General features: G+C 40.6%; 1 protein-coding gene across 33 annotated transcripts in view; it reads left to right on the top strand.

Moving 5' to 3' along the window:
* The window catches only part of afdna (afadin, adherens junction formation factor a), a 111,367-nt gene that overhangs the window by 20,078 nt on the left and 68,833 nt on the right, over positions 1-22,456 (top strand). For 27 of the 33 annotated variants that reach the window (XM_035995576.1, XM_031322276.2, XM_035995575.1 and 24 more), the window contains exons 2-8: positions 13,695-13,890; positions 14,042-14,154; positions 14,991-15,148; positions 15,373-15,533; positions 18,398-18,555; positions 19,637-19,721; positions 19,976-20,125. In XM_035995576.1, the coding sequence (XP_035851469.1) occupies positions 13,695-13,890; positions 14,042-14,154; positions 14,991-15,148; positions 15,373-15,533; positions 18,398-18,555; positions 19,637-19,721; positions 19,976-20,125 (1,021 nt within the window). The remainder of the gene's footprint in view (positions 1-13,694; positions 13,891-14,041; positions 14,155-14,990; positions 15,149-15,372; positions 15,534-18,397; positions 18,556-19,636; positions 19,722-19,975; positions 20,126-22,456) is intronic. The other 6 variants (XM_035995596.1, XM_035995594.1, XM_035995570.1 and 3 more) reach the window with 3 other exon arrangements.

Here is a 22,456-nt window from a genome sequence, read left to right as displayed (position 1 = left end):
AAATATCAGTAAATGGAGCAGAAGGGAACGCTTCCTCTCATTATCCAGATATTTTCTGACTCTCGCTTTGAACGTTTCCACCACAGTTGAACCGATATGGCTTTGTCACGGCTGATACAAATACCTTTGCTCATATTTTTAGATGCATTTAATGTCTAACATTCATTATATTTAGTTTTGACCAATTTAATGCCATAAAGAAATGAAAGTGCTGTGAGATCTCAAATAGTGATCTCCATATTTACAACTGCAAAATAAATCTGGCATGAATTTGAAATAGCCTTTTGTTAGAAACTTGCCTCCTACTTTTTGCTTTTATTATCAGTATGTTTCATCATATTTACCTGAAGCACTGTTTTCTTTTAATAATTTATAGTTTCTACTTTGGCGCCGTGCAACCAGTAACCAGTAACCAGTAAGCTCAAACACAGTATTCGTGGTTCGACTGGTCACCACTGTTTTCCAAGATGGCGCCTGCATGTAAACATGAATGCTACGGTCTTTATAATCTTTTTAATAAACTGTCTGTACACCTACAAAGTTCTCAATGCTTCGGTTTACATGTAGGGACCCTCATTATGCTACCGTTGAAGTGTGGTGGTATTTTGAGCCTTGTTAGTGGTATAAAATAGTGATTTACCCTCTGCCCCGAAAGCTAGCGTTAGAAGCTAACCACCGGTTTGCGGTAGCTAGTTTCAAGCTAGAGACACATTCGATTAGCATGAAAACATATCCCTGAGAACGGTCGACTGGGTACACATATGTTATTAACCCCTAGGTTCATTTTGCGCCGGAATTGTCCTTTAACAATTAAACTTCTTGTACAGATGCCTGAGATAATACATTCCAGTTAACTAGTACACATCTAAGCAATCAAACTCCAGCATTTCATATCTGGACCAGGTTGATATAAGTCCAATATTAGACCCACATCTTCTTGTCAGCCATTAGTTGCATCATTGGTAGTCTAGATTCTACTAACTGCACCTATAAACGACTCACCTTTTTTGGGAAGAAAGACCTTTTGAAGGCACCAGCACATTCTGTATTTCTGCACATCCAACTTGCAATAGCAAAACCATGCTGTGTTGTTTTTATATCCTAACTTTGAGCTGAACCAGTGATGTTCATTGGAGAACAATGGCTAGTCTGTGATGGTCAGCAGCCTGGGCCTCTCTTTATTAACATAGTTTTTTGTGTCTTTGTCTGTGTCCAGCTCAAAAATCGATAAAGATCCCAGTAGTTTGCACAATACTCCCGATCCCCTGCATTTAGGACTAGCGTTGTCCTAATGGCTAAAGTTGCGGTTACCTTGGTTAGCAGTCTCCTTCAGCCAGATATTGCCTCTAGAGGAAGACTTGCCAGACATTTTTATTTAAGATGGCTAATTTAGTACCACAACATTTAATGTTTCGAAACTAATGCATTTTTGACAAATTCTCTCACAGGTATTACAGTTGTATTTCCAAACTATAAAGGTTGTTAAATATATGAGGAGGGCATGTGGAGACGTCTTCACACCAGTCTCTCAGTAGTTTGATTTATGCTCTGATCTAGAGCTGAATGATGAGTCAAAATGCAAAAAAATTTTTGTTTTATTTTATTGTAAATTAAATATCTTTGGTTTGACAAAACAAGAAATTTGAAGTCGTCACGTTGGCCAGGTTGCAGTCCAACTTAGATTGATTTGTGGTCCAATATATTAGATATCTTCTGTGTTATAACTATTTTAAATATGCATCAATGGTTTCAGTAGAGCGTTTGTCTTATTTTGTAATTTTGCAGCCAAAATGTAGGTAAATAAACGCAGTGCATTATTTGAATATTTTGGAGATTGTATGACTTCAGGTTCAGAATGGTCACATTTACAGGTGATGAATAACAAGGAGACAAGGTGTGTCTGCGAAGACATGTTTTTAGGTAATGAAACATCTTACGACACTGTTAGTAAAGTTAACAGCCATGACGGCTATACATCATGTCTAATATCAACTGTGGGGTTTACTCTGTATCTGTGTGTGTGTATGAATGAATGAGATGGTAAGACAGGACACAAACTCATCAGCTGTTAACGGCCTTGTGGTGGCCATTTACCACACTCCCATTTGCACACAGTGATTTCCTTCAATGCAGTTATCTGCCAGCCTTGATCCTTGTTGGTTGCTTATGGAGGCGTTGCGGCAGTGAGCACGTCTGATTTGTGGCCAGGTGTCGCCACCGGGTCCAGACGATTTATACAATACCTTCCCACAATGCCTTACTCTGTCAGGATGACTGGGTGAGCTGGATGGAAGGGGGGGAGGGAGGTGGAGGCTGGACGGCTCGATACCAAAGCAGAAACTCACCTGAAACAAAGAGGCTTTTCTTTGCAGCCACAGAGGAAATGTGTGCATTTAGTATTTTCATTCATTCAGGACAACAGGCCTCCTCTGCCTGCCCTTTGTTTTCCCCGGTCGTTCAGGTTGTTGTTGTTCTGCAGGAAATTCAGTAATTCCAGATTGGTACTGTCACCATAATCAGTAACAACTTTAAGATGTAATTATAGGACAGTACTGCTTTGCTTCTGTAATATTTCAATATATGACTTCTTTCTTTGGTCAAAAAGTCTATCGAGAGTGGAAATGGCTATAGTATGATCATAGGTTTCATTCTAACTGTATGTGTCTCCCCACAGACAGTTAAAAAAGGTCAGCAATAGATCAACAACGGCTCAAGGTTTCCTCCGTCCGTTCCCCTGACAATAACCGATCAAACGGCGGTAGTCTGTGCTCAGATATGGGTCTGTTTACTGAATGTTTGATGGGAAGAATGTCTCACATCTTGTAGCCTACGAGCCAGTTTAGCAAATTGAATTGTGCTGTTTATTTTCCACCCACATTTTATTCTAATGCTATGACGTTGAATGTTTCAAATGTCCAGGCTTATATTCTTTTGCCATTGAATAATTATTAAAAAGCATGTTGAATAATTAGAAATCCACCTATTTGACTTTGGGATAAACTGGGGTTTATGTGGTCAAATCTGTCCTTTGTGTTTAGACTGGTGAGCAAGCTGTACTGCTGTCAAAAGCAAAGCTGTTCATGTTTATACAATGCAAGTTCAGGATATGTAGGGATTAGTATTGTTAAAATGCACGCTTCAAGGTCAGCATTTCAATAAAATGCCTTGAGGCCTCATCACTTTAGTAATACATTTGTTTAGCACAGCATGCTTGCTCTTGAAAGATGAAAGCAGAACAGTTAGCACTGTCAACTGCATCCCACCTAAACACTAGGATGTCATAATCATTTATATCCTGTTGTCATTTTAATTTAATAATTACGATATTTGAACCTAAATGAAGTTTGTGCAGTCTTAAATGGGCCCTTGAAAATAATGGATATGTAAAAGCTGTAGATGGACTGAACTACATTTCTGCACATTTTCCCCTTTTTTTGTTTTCCTTGAGGCCATGTCCTCAACCCTATTGAAATCTAAAACACCGAGTAAGACAGGAGGCAGATTTGAGTTTCTGACGATACACCTGCAACCGCAAGTAGCACCGAGATATTTGAGATATTTGTAAGCCTGGCATCCTTTGGCTATTTAAAGCAAAAGGTAAAGTCATTCGCCTGCTTCATGTGATGGGATTCTTTGTCCTCACCCTTCTCCTCCTCTCCTTTCTTTTTCTCCGTCTGTCGGTGTGTTTGATCTGATGTCTTTGAAATGCCTCTGCTGCTGGGATCTGATGTGGGATGGGTTTCCCCTCCCCACATCGGAGTTAAAACCTCGATCCAGCTGACCTTAGACACAGGCTTAGGGAGGAATCCCCCCATGTTACTGCAGGTGGGGCTGCAACAATATTGACTCAGGGACTCGGTTCATTTTATTAGGCGTGTGTGTGTGTGTGTGTGTGTGTGTGTGTGTGTGTGTGTGTGGAAGACTAAGATGACGCACAGCAGCTGGAATCTATTCTCATTTTCAAACAGCCATCATCCAGAAAGCCCCTCTCCTCCCTTCTCTTTAAATTCATCTTTTTAAAATGCCAAAGAAAAATCCAAATTCAAGTATTCAGTGTCTCCATGGAAACTGGGGTTTAACCTTTTTCTGGTTTGCCAGTATTTGTCTTTAATTTAACACAGGGCTGCAGTATCGGTGCAAGAGAAATCAAGTGTTGCAAAACAGTAAAAAAAAGCTTGGTTATTTAGTCTTAAGTGCGGGAAATAGAGCTGTGGTGTTGTTATCAAGCAAAAAGGCAGCTTGGCTTTAAACTAGGTCACATATTGCACAGAACAACTAGCGTTTGGGGCTGAAATGCCTCAAAAAATAGTGATAAATTGTGTTTCTTATTTCCCACTGAAAAGACAAAAGCTGCCCAAAACTAGACTGAAACAGACAAACGAGAGTGAGACCCTGCCCCAATATTGGGGGGTTTATCCAAGAGCCAGTGGGCCATGACTATATAATAGAAAACATTTTACTGCCTTTAATTGTTCTAATATTGGATTTCTCTCACATCACAGTGAGCATTATCCCCACTATATTAAGATTGTTGTTTTTTTTTAGAGAACTCGAAGCCTGCAGAAACTAGCCCCTGCTTACTGTTGCAGATGTGTAATGAAAAAGTAAAGAAGTCCGGCTCTTGTTATCTGAAATCTAAGACTTGACTATCTTTCATGCAGAAAGTGGTAAAAATAAGTTGTCCAAGTGGAAACTAATAGTGTGATCAACTGCTGGGATTGGATGTGATCATCGGCTGACAGCTGGATGGCCAGTATGAAACTGTTAAGGCCTTTAGGGTGTAACCAGCTTACATTTCCGTTTAAAGTGAATGTTTTTTGGGGCGTCCGAGAGGCCTAGTGGTTAGCATCCACGGTTTGATTCCAACTGGGGATCTTTGTTGCATGTCTCTCTTTCTCCTCATTTCCTGTCAATCTCATTGGATGTCAACATCCAATAAATGCAAAAAAATCCTCCAAAAAAGCTGAATATTTATATGACATGTATTTCAGAGCACGATTACATAACTCTGGTATTTCAGGAGCATTTTAATTAATTTGTATTCTCTGCAGGAGCAGAAATACAGTATTGTTTAATTTATAACCCACAGAAAGTAACCTAATTTAATTTCAAGGTATCTTTAATATCCCCGGAGCACAATTTGGTTTACAGCCAGCAGTAATACATAAACAACAAACACAACCAATATATAAAAAGCACAACAGAATAATTACAAACATTACATTTTAAGAAAGTAATTCACAAAGCTGATAGCAGCAGGAATAAATGACCTCTTTCAGTATGTACACAGCATGCAGATACTCGTCAGAAATAAACATTAAGATATAACAGTTTTTAGCAACAGTAGCCTTCTTGATTGAAACAACAAATTAATATAAATGAATTTGTTTTGCATTTAGATCTTAGTGTTTGGCTCCAGTAGACCTTTAGACTTGTGCCTTCCATTAGTTTGTAGTAGTGCGTTTAAAGATTTATCACAGTATTGAACGGCAGTAAACGGGGCTATTGAATTGTTGTCCAGCCCAGTTGAGAATAGTGTACACCTTATCCTAAATACTGAATTGTATCTTACTTTTGTACCAGAATTCACTCAGACATGTCTCCACACAGAGGCGTCATACTTGAGACCAAAAGTGGTTTACATGCTCAGAAATGGAGCTCTGGTTAGTTTCCTGAACACCTGATAACCCCCTACCCAGCACTCCCCCACTTTCTCACACACACAAATATACCCAGGCTGTGTATGTAGCATGGGTTTAAAAATGGCTTTGGAGGCTTGCTGACTTTACTGGTAAGACGCAGAGTGAAAAGGTGATGTGGGAGAGTGATAAGAGTGAGTGAGACATGATGGAGAGTGTGGAGATAGTGACGGATAACAGTAAAGTGATAACTTGTGTGTGATGAAGTGCTCTGGCCGGTAAAGCGGGCTACAATAAAGGTTTCTCATAAAAGTGATTACATCAAGGTTAAATAAAGTTTGTAAATCAGCAGAATGAAGTAGTTTGTGGTTGTTCAGTTCAAAAAGACAGATTTCAGTCAAACATTTACAGGCTATGAGAATGTGGCGCTGCTGTTGGGACAACATTATCTCTCAGCTTGGAAAGTAATCAGTAGCAAAGTATACCTTTTGCATTTTATAATCGCCTTTGGAACGGTTATAAAAACCAACTTGGACAAACAACACGATTGGAAACGCCTTGCTTGCAAAAAGTGAAAACATTTCTTAAAGCTTCTGATGAGGATGCATCAACAGATGTGTGCACACAGAGCAAAAGACAAACATTAGAATGTCTGTAACACAAATTGCTGATAGGTAGCTCAACGCTCATCGTCGGGCAGAATTCTTTCGATTTGTGTGCACCTTTAAATAAATATTACCTTACTATACCTTTTTGCAACCAAGCATCTTCCAGTGGTCTTAATTAGGGGTCGACCGATACTGGTTTTTAAAGACCGATACCGATTATCAGTAGTTAATAAAACCGACAACCGATATTTGGAACAGATATGCATTCACAGTGAAAATGAAAATCTTTAAGTCAAAAGTAAGATTTTGGAATGTTACAAACTCCAACACAAAACTTTGTTTAAATGCTTTAAGCAATAATTTAATAAATTAGAAACTTTCAACATAATACACGGTGAAAGATAGTCAGATAGTGTTGTGGGCGGGACATTAAGTCAGACTCAGTGGTGAGTGAAACTGAAGCAGGGGGACAGACAAAGAGCTGTAGCCGAGCCAAAGTAGAGCACTTTTTAATTCATTAACTTTATCGGTTATCAGGTAGGGCTGGGCGATAGGGAGAAAATCAGATATCACGATATTCTTGACCAAATATATCGATATTGCGGCGATATTCTAGGGTTGACAATTGGTGCTCTAACAAAATATCTTCACACTTAGATTTTAGATAAATAATCATCAGTAATGTGGACATAATGTCTAAGTGGGGAAAAGGCAAATAATAAAACAGCTAGAACAGTCTGGTAAGTTCAGAGAAGTACATCACTTTACTGTAATGCTGCCTTGAAAAACAGTAAAAGACAACACTGATGTCATATTACGATATTACGATATCCAAAATCTAAGACGATATCTAGTCTCATATCCCGATATCAATATAATATCGATATATCGCCCAGCCCTATTATCAGGCAAATAAAAGGCTGATACAGATAATCTGCAAACTGCCAAAAGAATGGCCGGATAATCAGCCAGGGCCCAAAATAATCGGTCTATCCCTAGTCTTAATGTTGTTCCCTCACGGTTTGTGACATAGATACCGGGTCTCAACATCCATAAATGGAGACTTTACTGATATACAGTTGATGCATTAAACTGATATAATGCACAATTTAAGGCGGGCGGTATGTATGAAGTCATCACAGTGTTACAGTCGCAGCTGTTTTCTCATATGAACTCCGCACGATGACTGACCAATCAGGTCCAGAGTTGCCCTTTCGCACATGTAGCACACAACAGGAGATTGCCCGTGTCAGACAAGTTGTCAATTAAAGTCTCTTGCTGTTCCTTGAATTTCTTCCTGAATCTCGTTGTGTCTGTTTTTGATGTGGCTTTTCCAGTTAGTAAATATCTGACCGATCAAGATACAATACAACCTCATACAGTACAACCAGAGGTAACTAGGACAGTTAAGAAAAGTATATCACCTCAGAGTCACATTTCCCATACTTAATGTACAGCTGAGCCTATATATTACACCAAAGCGTACGTATATGACTCAAGTATAATAGTTTTACTGTTTTGTCAAATTTAAAATTTTATTGACAAATGCACAGTTTTCTGTTGATGTATTTCTCTGTTAATTCAACACAAGATGAAGAATTAACAGTTTCTTCATGCTAGGTGAATCCTATTTCCAGTTCCTTCCTGCGTCTATTTACAAACATTCTACATTCCACTAGAGAGGTGTGAATTTACTCAAGAAGAGGTGATAATAAAAGAGTAAATATTAGAACAATGTAGCACTTTCAGAGTTACATTTTAAATGTTATTTGTACCTCAGATTCAATCCGGGTCTGAAATTTAATTTGCTGGTTTACAAGCAGCGAAAACTAAAGTTCCCTCAAAGTTGAATTCACCACTTCCACCTCCCTGCACATGCGCACACACACACACACACACACACACACACACACACACACACACACACACACACACACACACACACACACACACACACACACACACACACAGCCCCTCACACCCCCACACAAACATATATGAGAGACGGGCACCAGGTGGGATCTGGTTTTTACAGCCAGAAACTGAAGTGGACTCACTTTACCATACGGACACAGACGTGATCTTCAACCTCTCCTCTGGGTGCCCTTTGACTCTGAGGTGTTGGAGTCACAGAGCAGCGTGCTTTCTCTACACTGATTCTCACACACACACACACACACACACACACACACATTCACATGCACTTTTTACGGATGAACTGTTTGTGTGTGAGTGGTCTTGTGTGATAGAGAAAATGGCATGTGGTAGATGAAAGGGTTTTTTTTAAGTCCATGAAAGGGAACGTGGGAAGTATTTACTAAGGATGAACCGATACGGGATTTCCTTCGATGCAGGTTTCATAGAATTAAAATTCCCATGAACTGATATTTTATCTTTACATACAATACGTACAACATATCTTTATAAAGCTTATATCAGCTGATATATCGGCCCTGCTGGTTCACTGACTGTCCTGGATTAAATGCATTTTTATTTGGGGCTATCAAAGAGTAAATCACTGAATTTTGTATTGGCATACATTAATATTGGCCAATAAATATCGGTAAATGGATAATCGGTTTACCGCTAATATATACAATGTGTCACCTAAAATGCACACCCAAAGAAACACAAACATTCTCTCTCCCTGGTCTCCATCAGGTTTTATCTAACATGATAACGGCTATCGTGTGTGTGTGTGTGTGTGTGTGTGTGTGTGTGTGTGTGTGTGTGTGTGTGTGTGTGTTAGGGGTGTAACGGTACGCAAAAATCACTGTTCGGTACGTATCAGTTTTAAAGTCACGGTTCGGTTCATTTTCGGTACAGTAAGGGAAAGAAATGCAAACATGCAGGTTGTTTATTACTGTAAACTTTTTTTTAACAATTTGTTTACACTTTATAAAACAATATATAAATATAATAAATAAAATGTATATAAAATAAAGAAAGAATAATAAATAAATAAAATACTCAGTCTCAAACCAATATCACATAATAAAATATAATGAACTAACTATGGATTACAGTGCAGCATTATCAATCCCAGCTTGTCAACAACATCAGCTGCTATAAAAACACCAATCGCTTTCGTTATTGCGTTGGCCCGATCGGAATTACCAGCAAAGGTCTGTTTAAATGCCAACGGGAGCTGCGTTTGGATTACGGTCGTTTTTTTCCTTGTAGTAGTGATGTTCACACTCGCGTGATGCCTCTTCAAGTGCGTTAGCAACGTCGGCACACTGCTTTCGTCTTATCGACTAGTCATTGTCCGCTGACATATTTCACTGGGAAACCCAAGTGTTCCCAAACAGGAGACCTTAATGATATGGGTGGCTCTTCAAGCTCCGGCTTGTCCGTACTGTCTATGGGCTTGTCTGCATTGGCCATGACGCTAGCTAGCGAGAGGCTGGGCTAAAGCGTGCTGTGTATGTTGTTGTACAGCGCGCGGTGTGTGATTTTTATTTTTTTCCCCAAACCACTTCAGTGGAAATCCCGCCCTGCAGTCGATTTCATTGGCTTAGGTCACAGTGACGGCGGGTAGGTTTAGAGATCAGTGTTTGGTGTCTGTACAGTGATTGACATATTGACATGACCAATGAAAACTTTAGAATCAGCTGCAGGGCGGGATTTGCGCTGAACGCGGAGACTTCCGCCACTTAATATGTTCGTGTGGAAACACGAAAATTGACCTATGTTCCGCACACAAAAGATTGCGTTCAGCCGTTTGGTCCACACGTGCACCTTACCGAACGCCCTGTACTGAAACGGTCCGGTACGAATACACGTACCGTTACACCCCTAGTGTGTGTGTCTGTGTGTGTGTCTGTCTGTCTGTCTGTCGAATTAGGTTATGGTAAGGGTTAAGGTTAGGCATTTAGTTGTGATGGTTAGGGTAAGGAGCTAGGGAATGCATTATGTCAATGATGGGTCCCCACAAAGATAGTGCCACAAACCTGTGTGTGTATCATAAATAGTCCTGTCTTACAAGTTTAGTCACAGGTATCAATCACATATCTTTGTTCGCCTTCTCTCTCAGTCTGTGTCTGTGTGTGTGTGTGTGTGTGTGTGAATTCCTTTGCCGATGCCTCTGCCTGGCACAGCGAGAAAGGAGGATTAGGGCACACACTAGCCTTACAGTTAGAGGCAGACAACATGTAATGTATGTACGTCACACATCCATTACATGTTGATCCACTATGTAAACACATTCCCACAGACAGAAGTATCAAAGAGTTCCCTAAACCGCAGTTGATGATACCGCTGTACCGACTTGACTGGAAATGTGTGTGTGTGTTTGACAGACAGCGTGTAGCAGGTCTTATCCGGGCTGTTGTTATGTTTGAGACATACTGCTGCATTAGCTTTTTCTGTCAGCCCATGTGCTGATTGCGAAATAAAAAAAAGCTGTTAGGGATTATTAGAATGAAAGCTGCATAAAGGATAAACTGAGTTTGTTCTTGTTTTTTGCACCAGCACATTTTAACATTTTGCAATGTTTGGAATTTAGCTGACACGCTCAAATAAGCTTTAAGTAAGCTAAAAATGGTGTCCGAGGTCAGGCTTGTGCCCTTTAAAATTAGTTTGTCCTTTTGTCCATTTTCTTGTACTTCTTTCAAGCGAATAATGAAGATTTTTCATTTGTGAAATGAAGCCAACATCAGTTTAATAAAAATCCCTTGGTTGGTTGTGTGTGCTTGGTTGTGCAAGCCCATATAGCTTTAAAGACAAGTCACACCCTTCACAATCACGTTTGTTATTGGGTTGTCTGTGTGGCATTCATCCAAATATGCCGTGGAGTCCTCATGCTAGTGGTTGTTGTAGTTAATTGTAATCTATGAACTATCCATACTACTTCAAGGCTACAGAATTACTCAGAATTAGATTATCATAGAGAGGTTTGACTTATTTAGTGTTGTCAGAATGTAATTGAAAGATGAAATTTTGCTAAAAAAAAATAGGGATTGTTCGCCAAAGGCCACAAAGTTGGCAAGTCTAAATTACATTTCCAGGAAGGATACTGTACTTTGACAAAAAAATCCTAGAGATACAGTCAGCACTGCTTAAATGACAACCTTTTTTGTTGTAGTCAAATGGATATTGTCTCAAATGGATGAAACATTAAACATATTTATTACTAACCATGGCCTTGATATATATAGTGCTTTAGCACTGGGCTGTGGCTAAGAAATGTGGAAAAGTTGGACTGGACCATTTTCAGGCGGAATGGGAGGGTAGGATTGGACAATAATGTCGAGGTGTGAAGTTTCAGGAGTTGGCTGTGGTCTGTAAATATGTGCGTGTAAGACTGGATCATTGCCATGAACATGGGGGTGTGGGTATGGGCCATAACCTGGCGGCATGAGTCTGTTGGACTTTGCCGTCTCCTGGAGGAATGGGAGAGTAGGACTGTTGCACTGGACTTGAACTACATGTGTTTGTACTTGTCTATTCCCAGTGGCAAAAAAAAGGCTGTGGTTGGACTGGGCAGTGTGTAAATTATCCACTGCTGCCTCTTAGCTGGGCTTTGTTTGAACCCAAATGGACTAGTGTCTCCACAGTAACAGTCACCAATGGTTACGCAAGCTTGACAACGGCAACCCTCAATGACCCACATTCCAGCAGTAAATCACAACACACACATGCACACATTCCCGGCTCCGCCCCTTGCCTATCGAAACTATGCTCAGTATTTCCACTCTGCCTGACTGTCTCTATCAAATGTGGGAAGTGCGAGAGAAAGGGGTGGGGGTTGTTAACAGGTGAGAAAGACTTGGATAGAAGAAGAAAGTTTTGTCTTTCATGTAAAGGGGAAAAAACAGAACATTTGCATCAGCAGTCTGTCTTACTTTCTCTGTCTACATTTATGAATCAGTCTTCACATCCTCTTACCATCTTCTTTTAAATGTGTGAATGTATGTGATAGAGAGGCCAAAATCCGACATTACCAGTGTAGAATGAATCTAGTTAAATCTAATTTAAACATTTACCCTTATCTCACACACACACACACACACACACACACACACACACACACACACACACACACACACACACACACACACACACACACTCTCATTCAATCTGTCACATTAAAAGTTGTTTGGCCAGTTCGCTGCCCTGCGAAAATGCTGCCACGGTGTCTCTTTCAAATTCAAATTCAAAATTGCTTTGTTGGCGCACTGACAGGAAAGATAGCTACGCTGTAGAAGAACCACAAGTCAGGGTTTTCCCGCAGCTGCTTTTGAAGGCACAACATGAACAAGAACACATTTTTATGCAATAAAACCTGAGAGAACTTGAAGGGAAAAGGGGGCAATTTTCTTTAGGAAAACGTATAGCTATAGTTTAGTTTAGCTATAGTTTTACTTCATTATTTAGGGGTATACCATGAACACAATCGTGTCGTCCAGTTCTGTTGAGGTTGCTTTATACTCTGGTTAGTGTGATAGGTTAACATTGCGTACATAACGTTTTGACTTCACTGGGGTGGTACAGGACCATTTCTGTCCTGCTTTAGATTTTGTTTTTGCTGAGAGCACATACTAGCTTTTTAGTGTCTACAAGCTCCAGCTCCCCCCAGAGATCTTTCTAAGACCGTTTTAATGGCAGTTACAATGAAATATAAGGCCATCTTCACGGCTGAACCTTAACGAATGCACACACGCATGCTGTGTCAGCACTGTGGTACATATCAGGACTGTGTGTGTGTGTATGTTTGAGACAGGAACTTTCAACATGTAGGCAATAAATTTGCACCTACACGCGTGACAGCGTAGATAGCCCTGGGTGTCAATAACAGCCTGCTGCTTTCACATCCTATATTTGGCACCGTCTGTGTTTAAGCATGTTCATTATTGTGTGTGTGTGTGTGTGTGTGTGTGTGTGTGTGTGTGTGTGTGGAGGAAGTTTCCTGTCATTTGGTGCTTATTGTATGGAAAAAGAAATGTTCTTAAACAAAAGCTGCATTTAAACCCAAGTAACTTGAAGTAGTTAATTGGAAGTGTATACATTGGCTATTTTCCGTATAATTAATACCAAGTACGTAATTCTTTCCCAAAAACGTTTTAAGAAATAGTGTTATTGTAGTCAGTTGCAGTGCACAACACAGGTGCCTGTGGTTATACAGCCAGGTCAGTGAATGACAAAAAAAATATATATATATATCTCGACACACATCCTGCTGACAAACTCCACTTCTTGGCTCTCTCAGCCAGTGCTGCTTCTCTCTCACCTTACTGCACAGTCCGGCATTGATAATGACTGCTTTCAGTTTTTTTTATAATGTAAAAATAATGAGGGGCATTTAAATGAGTTGGCTTGAAATGAATAAACTGTCTTCTTTAATGCCAAAGATATTCACAGTAAATCGGATATATATATATATATATATATATATATATATATAGCACGTAAACAATAACAAACTGACTCTCTGTCTCCTGAACAGGACTTGGAGTTCCATGGCGTGATGCGGTTCTACTTCCAGGATCGGGTTGCCGGTAACTTTGCCACCAAGTGCATCAGAGTGTCCAGCACAGCGACAACGCAGGACGTCATCGAGACGTTAGCTGAGAAGTTCAGACCAGACATGAGGATGCTCTCCTCGCCAAAATACTCCCTTTATGAGGTCCATGTCAGTGGCGGTGAGTCCTATAGACGGGGTAAAAGGGGTTGACCTACTCAACCAAGCCAAAGTAATCTTAAGAATTTAACGTTTCAATGCTAGGAATAGTAATAATTTGACATAGTTGACTCTCAGATGAACTGATGCATTTGTGTGTGTGTGTGTGTTAGAAGAGCGTCAGCTGGACATGGACGAGAAGCCTCTTGTTGTTCAGCTGAACTGGAACAAAGACGACCGAGAAGGACGCTTTGTCTTGAAGAATGAGAACGACATCCTTCCCAAGGTGGGCTACTCTGTCTGTTGTCATCTGTTAACCTGCTTGACTGTTAACAAGTCAGTTTACTAGTGAGCTAGTCTATATCGACGACGTTCCACTTCCGGGATTGTTCATGTGCCGCCGGAAATTCCGCCAGATGTCCCTCTTTTTAGGCCGGATGTCCCACACCTCATCGCTTTCTTTGTGTTGGCATTCTAAGCTTTGGTGGATTTATGAGGACTATGGTTAACTGTTCCTCAGATCTCTGCAGGGGCAAATCAAGGCAGCTGTCCAATCTGAGTTTTCTGTTGCACGACTAAAACAACTTTTGAACGTAAACATGTTCCACCAGAACACGTTCCTTCCCGAGGCTATTTTGCAGAGGCACCGTGATTGTGTCCGGGGCTTAGCCCCGCCCAAGACGATTGTGATTGGTTTAAAGAAATGCCAATAAACCAGAGCACGTTTTTCTCCCATCCCGGAATGCTGTGTGGACTAGCCAGACCTTCCTCCACAGCGCTGTGGAGGAAGGTCTGGCAATGCGAGACTACTAGCGAGCTGACTCGCTAGTAGTCTAGACCTAAAACTACTAGCAACATACATTATCTAGCATATCTGGATGTGGTTTTGCACCATTGACCAGCTATATATCTGTAATACAAATTCCAATATTCTGATCATATTTTGATCTGTGGTCTGTCAAATATTTCTTTTAATAACTAACTGTAGTAGACGTAAATAAATAAGGTTTAGAACTAAATTTTTCCTCATTCAGTTTGTTCATTTAGTCATAAATTAGTAAGTTATTACAACCTCATAGTGTCTAAGAGCACGTCATTAACTCTTCTTCCCCTCTCTACCAGAAGAGTCAGAGTAATGGGCCCGAGAAGGAGAAGGATGGAGTGATCCAGAACTTCAAAAGGACTTTGTCCAAGAAGGAGAAGAAAAAGGAAAAGAAGAGAGAAAAGGAGTCCGCCCGGATCCCCGATGGAGACGAGCAGGCGCTCAGCCGGGAGGACGGGTAAGACACACACGCTCACAGTCATCCATCTTACTGTCCTGCCCTTACATCCTCTCAGTCCTCGGAGAGGATCAATGGCAAGAAAAGCTCAGAAGGCTCGAAAAAAAGGAAAGAATTAGTGATTTAAACTTTGAACTTTCTGTTCCTCCATTTCTTATTTTCTCTCTCTCGCACTTATTCTGTCTTCTGGCCTGTCATTCGTCGCCCTCGTTTTTATGTTTTAGGGAAAACAATCGTCTGGCGGCAGAGGTTTACAAGGACATGCCGGAGACCAGCTTTACCAGGACAATCTCCAACCCAGAGGTGGTGATGAAGAGGAGACGCCAGCAGAAACTGGAGAAACGCATGCAGGAGTTCATGAGCAGTGATGGGAGGCCCGACTCAGGTAATTAAACTGTTTGTTGAGCTTCTAATTCAACCCATCTTGTCAACTCGTGTACCCAGACCATTTTCTTCCAAACTCAGCTTGAGCTCTGATCAGCCAGTCCTACATAGTTTACAGTCTCATAGTTCTCAGTTGTTGTCAGAGAAAATGACATGTTGACATATGTTGAAGTATAGATCCAAATAAGGGTATGAAGAAACGTTCACCGGAGCTTAGTGGAATAAATTATTATGAAACGGAGGCAGCTTTAAACCACCAAGACTTTTCATACAGCTCGCTAAGACAGGCCTTAGTCTAGGAAGTAATGAAGAGCTTAATGATTTCTTTGTAAGAGCTCCAGAGCTTCTCTGCAGAAATTGGAAAACTTGTTATAAGGACAACCATCTCTGCAGCACTTCTGAGTAAACAACATATTATAGCCTGCCAAGACATTGGTGAAGAACACTTAAGCAGTCTGAGACAAACGGGAGTAAACGTATTTTGTTAGATGAGGCAAAAATGGAACTCCTTGTCCTGGTTCCAGTCTTCTGAATCTCCGCCCACATCCAATTTGTTAGACTAGATTTGGTGTTGTGCTCACTTGTGACTATTGTGTTATTTCTAGGGGTTGGAGAAACACGTGACCAATCGGAGTTAAGTAAGCGGGATAAAGAATAGAGAAGTCATCTTTAAATCTAGCTACAGAACCGCATTAATGAAAGGTAGTGACAGAAAAATGACGACAAGCGTGGATGAGATTGACACAGTCGTACAAGCTGTTGTAGCTAGACAAATGTAGTATATAAATAACAAATCGAAAAATCCGCAACTGTAGCCTCCCTACAAGAGAATGCTGGACCTGGCAAAAACAAATAGCACACATCACCTGGCTAATTCCTTCCCTACTGTGTAGCACAGCGTTGGTGATATAGGGACGCATCACAGCAGTAGGAGCTAACAAACCGATCAGGATTGAGGGAACAATAAATGGAGCCAAATCTAAAAACCTGCTTCCAGAGTAAATATGACATCATGCAAAGACTTCGAGTTAGATTGGCTTCGGGACAATTGTGAATGTCCTTGTGTGGTTTAAAGGTGCTCTAAGCGATGTCGGGTGACGTCATTTCTTGTTGACGTTCGAAGTATTGTCAAACCAAACGGAGGCTAGCTTGCCCCTCCCTCCTCCTCATCCCGTCCCCCCCTCCCTTCCGCGCACTAACCCCCCAACCCCCACCCCCCACCCCCAAATCCTTCTTGTCGGTTATTGGCTGGAACACTTGGCTGTTTGTTATGTTTGGTGGTGCAGGTTGGCGCAGTTTGTTTTTGTTGCCGTTTGTGGAGCCTGGGCTGTCTACAGAGACCGCGTTTTTTTTTTTACAGTGTGTTCAGGGGACAGGCAGCTAGCGGATAGTGAGGAGATGTTTTGCTGTATGTGACAAAACATGTTGTAGCCTAAAAAATGCGTGACATCGCTTAGAGCACCTTTAAGGAAAAACTGGCGTGAACCCCAAAGAAAATCTGCAGAGAAAACCTGTTACATTACATATACATATACAAACATTACAGTTCACTGTCGTCCTTATCCAGTGTGACAGGGCTCAAGAAATCTTCAAGGAGGCAGCTGGTAGAGGTGTTCTGCAGCTGTAATCACCACCAGTTGTGCTTATAAAAAGCAGTGAATGGAAATTAGGTTTTCACGTTTTATTTAAATTTTTAATACAATAGTAAAATGTATTTTCTCTCTCTATCCCTGATCCGTTTACATCAGCTGGTCCACAGCAGGCCATATGTCGTGGGGACGTCTCACACTGTCATGTTTACACACACAAAGACGTACGTACATGCCGAATGAATGACACAAACACGCTGGCTGGTACAGTGTGTGAGAGTCAAGCATTACCTAATCACTCTGCCAGACAGACAGATGGACCAGTGAACCAACTCTGAAAACAGCTTTCACCGCTGTCAACATACAGTAGACACAGGATGGCTTGTGGTTAGACAATGACGTTCTCCCAGCAGAACGTGCTATTTTAAACAAGCTCATTTTATGTGATGCATCTGAAAACCCTGTTTGCTTTGCTGAAGACTCCCTTGTGGGTTTTACGAAAGTGATAATTTTCACATCACCGATGAAAGTGTGGTATATTATATATATATTTCATGAGCACGTCAGTCAGTCTCGTCCAGCTACTGGTTCTATTTTTTTTTTCAGCACTCCAAATTTCTTGTCATTTATACATGTTATATAGTCAAGTTAGTATCCTTGTGCAAAACATGTTGGAATCTATGTCCAGGTTTGTTTCCTGTCATCTGAAAAACTGACCTTACCATTATTTTGATTGGCATGGATTTTGCTAGTTTAACGTCTTTTTTTGTCATTCGCACAAAATTACAGAAATCAATAGCATATATCTACTCTATATTTATTTTCTTGACTGTAGCAGTACTTCACCTTATTGTTTATTCTTTTTATAATATATTTATTGTTTACTGTATTCATCTAACGCCATGGCAAATTCCTTGCAAGTGCAAACTTGCTCGGCCATAAATGGGATTCCGATTCTGAAAACGTCTGAATCATTGGCAATTAAATTCTTAGTTCTCAAACTTCTTTCAACAATGCTCAAATATGTATAAAAGTGAAAGTCAAGAAATGAGAAACTAAAATAGTGCAGAAGTTAACAAATAAATATATTAATAGTTGCTAACTTTTTTTTGTTGTTGGGGGTTTTAGTACAAAAGATACTGAATTTACCATACAATATTTGTGTTTTGAAGGGTTATTTCTGTCATTTTAATTACTTTTTGCTCTCTACAGTCAGGCCTTTTATTTGTTAGCTGGGTGCAATGACTAACAAAATATGTGTTGTACTTTCCTGCAGGAGGCACTTTGCGGATATACGCTGACAGTCTGAAGCCCAACATCCCGTATAAGACCATCCTGCTCTCCACTAGAGACACGGCTGACTTTGCTGTGGTGGAGGCGCTGGAGAAGTACGGGCTGGAGAAGGAGAACCCCAGAGAGTACTGCATCGCTCGGGTAACAACATTTATCTTACTACAACTCCTTCACCATTAACCTCGAGGACGTCATCATCTAAACACATCTCTTCCATCACAGTACATACCAAAAACATAAAATGTGTTCTGTTACGCTCCAAGTTAAGTCAAGTTAAACTAGTTTTAGGATAACTTGACTTTTGGAAAATGCAAGTTCTTGTTCTCTTCTACTCTTGTTTTTGTGACCCTCCAGCTGCAGTGGATGCCATTAAACAGATGTTGAGTCACATTGGGTGTACTCATATTTGACCGCAGCATGCGTGCGTGTGTGCGTGCGTGCATGCGTGCGTGTACTTGTACTTGGCTGCGCTCCCCACAGCCACTCCCATATCTATCCTCTCAGATGGACTCTGGCTGTGGCCAATCATATGAAATAACTGCTGCTCCCACAGCCAATACAGTGGAAGACCCACTGACTGGTGATATTCAGTAGCAATTTGCTGATGAGGCTAAAGCACAGGGAAAGTCCATTAGGTTAGTGAGCATGAGGAATTAGCGCTAGTATTTTAGCATGCCAGCTTTTGTGTTTGTTTTTGTTTTGTTTTTTTTTGGGGGGGGGGCAATGTCAATGTCAACTGAGATGAGACAACTGGATCAAGAGATCTAGGATGGCTGTAGCAGACCACAGGCCGCCCTGTGAAGAAATACAGCAAAATTGCAATATTTATGAAGCCTGACAACCGCATCATTTCATTAGGAAGAGTACACCTACAGGAGAACAGCTCTTCGAAACCATGTAATGACTCTTTGTTTTTGTTTTTTTTGAGCAAATCAGAACACATGAAATCAATCTTTAACTAAGAATCTTTATCTTTAAATCATATAATCTTAATGTAGACCCTGGAGCCTTCAGACATGAGACCCGTTTAATATCTCAATTTAGGAGTATCTGTGATTTTTTTCTGTCTGAGACTGTAATTAAAAGTCTTTTGGGGTCTCACAGTATATCTGTGAATAGTAGCAAATTCTCTAAGAAAGCATCTGAGCTGGTCATTGGTTGAATTTGTTATATTTTAGTTGCTTAAGTGACCGATTTGTTTTCTGTCTTGTGTTCTTTGCAGCAAGATGATAAGTCGGGCAAGGACATGATTCTGGACGATACTGAGTGTCCACTGCAGATCTTCAGGGACTGGCCCGCTGACAGAGGTAACACACACACACACACACACACACACACACACACACACACACACACACACACGCACACACACGCTCACGCACACACACTAAAGATATAACTCTCAGACCCTGTTCCTCTTTTTTTGGTCGCTACCGCCCCCCCCCTGCTGACTTACAGTCATTACAACTCTATTATTATCTCTTTACCACTTCAATCGTTTTGGTGAAAAAACAACATTTCAATTTAACATCCTAACAAATTTTATAATGTCTTATGTCAGGTTCGCTAGTGTTCCAGCTGAAAAAGAGACCCCCCGACTACCAGGGGAGGAAGGGAAGGAAAGGCGACGACAAGGGCCTTCGAGGGAAGGAGGGCAGCACCAGCTCCTTGCCGCCCGAGAAACTGCCTTACCTGGTGGAGCTGAGCCCAGGTAAAACGTCCACGCAACACCATAATGTCTGCTCCTGCATCTGTGACGTCTTAGCTCAAGTATCCATCAGTTGTACCTGTAACAGTGATAGAAGTAGTAGTAGCTGCTCTGATGAGCACTGCTGTTGTGACAGGTAGTAGCCAGCAGGCAGCAGTGTAGCTGCACTAAATAACATTCAGGGTTACTCAAAGGTGAGGCTGTCTCACTTTCCCTGCTAATGGGAGTAAATCACATGATGGATTCCAGCTGTTCCGTGGTTTCCGTTCCTACCAGGACAGGATTTCCTCACTATATAACCCCCCCCCCCGCAGGAGGTCATGAATTGCTGAAGTCTATATTTGGAGGCAGCTCTTAGAATCAGCTGCATTTACCTGTGGATGGTGGTGTGTGTGCTACCTCTGCCTAACTTCTATTCACCACCACAAAGCAGCTGCAGCTTCATTCTGAATTGTTAAGGCTTCCATAACAGCTGATGTATTATAAGCCACAAAACAAGCACTTAATCAACGCATCATTTACCTTTTTTAAGCATCTCCTAATCAATAACTTATTTATGACCGCATCTAGTACTACTAGTATTAGGTAAACTATTATAGAAATATATAAATCTCTATTAACAATCCAGTGCAGAGTTTAACTGACTACCGGTATATGTTTGTATACACAAAAGAATCCTGCACCAAACAAGTATAAATCTGGTGACTCAGTTTAACAAGACAAACATGGCAGAATCCTGGAGGTACAGTTGCCAACATCAGACTGACTGACTGAATAAAACACTTTAACAAACTTTAAAAAAACAAACACCTTATGATGTTGATGCACCTTACATGTCTAGGTTTATTTATATTCATGGTATGCGGATGATGCTGATGTAAAGAGCGCAAATGTTCCAGTGATCTAAACACAAACATCAGTTCTACAACTGAGCTAATTGTTGGGTGGGTGTAAGAAAAAAATCGATACACTTGAGTATCGCAATATTTTCTTTTGCAATACTGTATTGATTTTCAAAAAGGCAATATCGATTTTTTTTTTTTTTTTTGTTACATTTTTTTTTTTTTAATATAAATTCAAAAATATTCATGTAAGACAGTGGTTCACGTTTTTGTTGTGTTTCAACCCCCTACTGCTAGATGGCTATGCTGAGACGCACCACTAGTGTCCTTGCCTAGCAGTGCCTGACTTTTTGCTAGAAGCTAACAATGTAGCTATGGCTGAACTTTGGCCTACTTTAGCATATACAAATTAGCTCACTAAGAACCTGTGAACCACAATCCCAAACTGGCAGTTTGATTTTCTGTGTACTGAATTGTTTACTAAAGTAAACTTCTTTGACTTTTATGAACATCATGTCTTTTTTTTTAAATATTAGTTTTTTTTAAATTATACTTAAAAAAATCCCAATATATCGCCTTACATACAGTATCAAAATATATTGCAATATATTGAATCGTGACCCATGTATCGTGATACGTATCGTATCACCAGATTCTTGCCAATACACAGCCCTAATACCCATATGTCCTGTGAGAAATGGAGGGAAATCACTATCGGAATTAGAAGTAGATTGGGCAGGTTGATGGACTTGGAGAACAACAACATGTAAGTTACTACGATTAAGCTCCTGGAATGCAGTAAAGAAATCCCAGAATGGAGACAGTATTGGGATACTTGAAAACACCCAAACCTATAGGAGCATTTTGGCAACCAACACCTTACCTGAGTCTTGCTAATTGTGACCAGCCCTAACCGCTTGTTTCTTGCTACTGATCCCTCTCTCTTTAGCTTCCTATTTGTCTGTCATATACCTCATGCCATCAACTTATGGCCTGATGGTGACCCAAACACTTCTTAGCATTAAACTGTAGTGCTGAGATAGTGTTGGGGAAACCAAAGGGTCTGGTCCAAGAATATACTAACGCATTGACTTCATCCACTGTCAGATTGACGGGTCACTGTCTGTGGAAAAGATGGAAACTTGATTTGGTGGCCCTCTCTAAATAATGGGTGCTGGGTCTGTGTGAGTGTGTGTTTGTTCCTGTATCTTTTATAACCAATTTAGATCAGTGCATTGGCTTAGATTAGTGTGTATAAGGCTTAAGATGAAAGGAATGATTGCAGCTTTTGTTACCTGCAGCTCAGTCCACCGTACTCATTTAGAACGGTGGTTTAACTGATGAGCAGATCTATGTTTAAGGTATCATGTAGTCACAAGTTTTTTTGATTTAGGATTAGGACATAATGCCTGATGAAAAATACTATTGCATTTCATCATAAATGTAGATAGTGAAAGGAAAAATTCCATATGTGTGAGTGTTTGTATGTCTC

Source organism: Sander lucioperca, chromosome 19 (genome assembly GCF_008315115.2).
Source record: "Sander lucioperca isolate FBNREF2018 chromosome 19, SLUC_FBN_1.2, whole genome shotgun sequence".
Classification (NCBI taxonomy): Eukaryota; Metazoa; Chordata; class Actinopteri; order Perciformes; family Percidae; genus Sander; species Sander lucioperca.
Note: the sequence above shows the minus strand (reverse complement) of the source record. Positions and strands in the feature narration are given on the sequence as shown.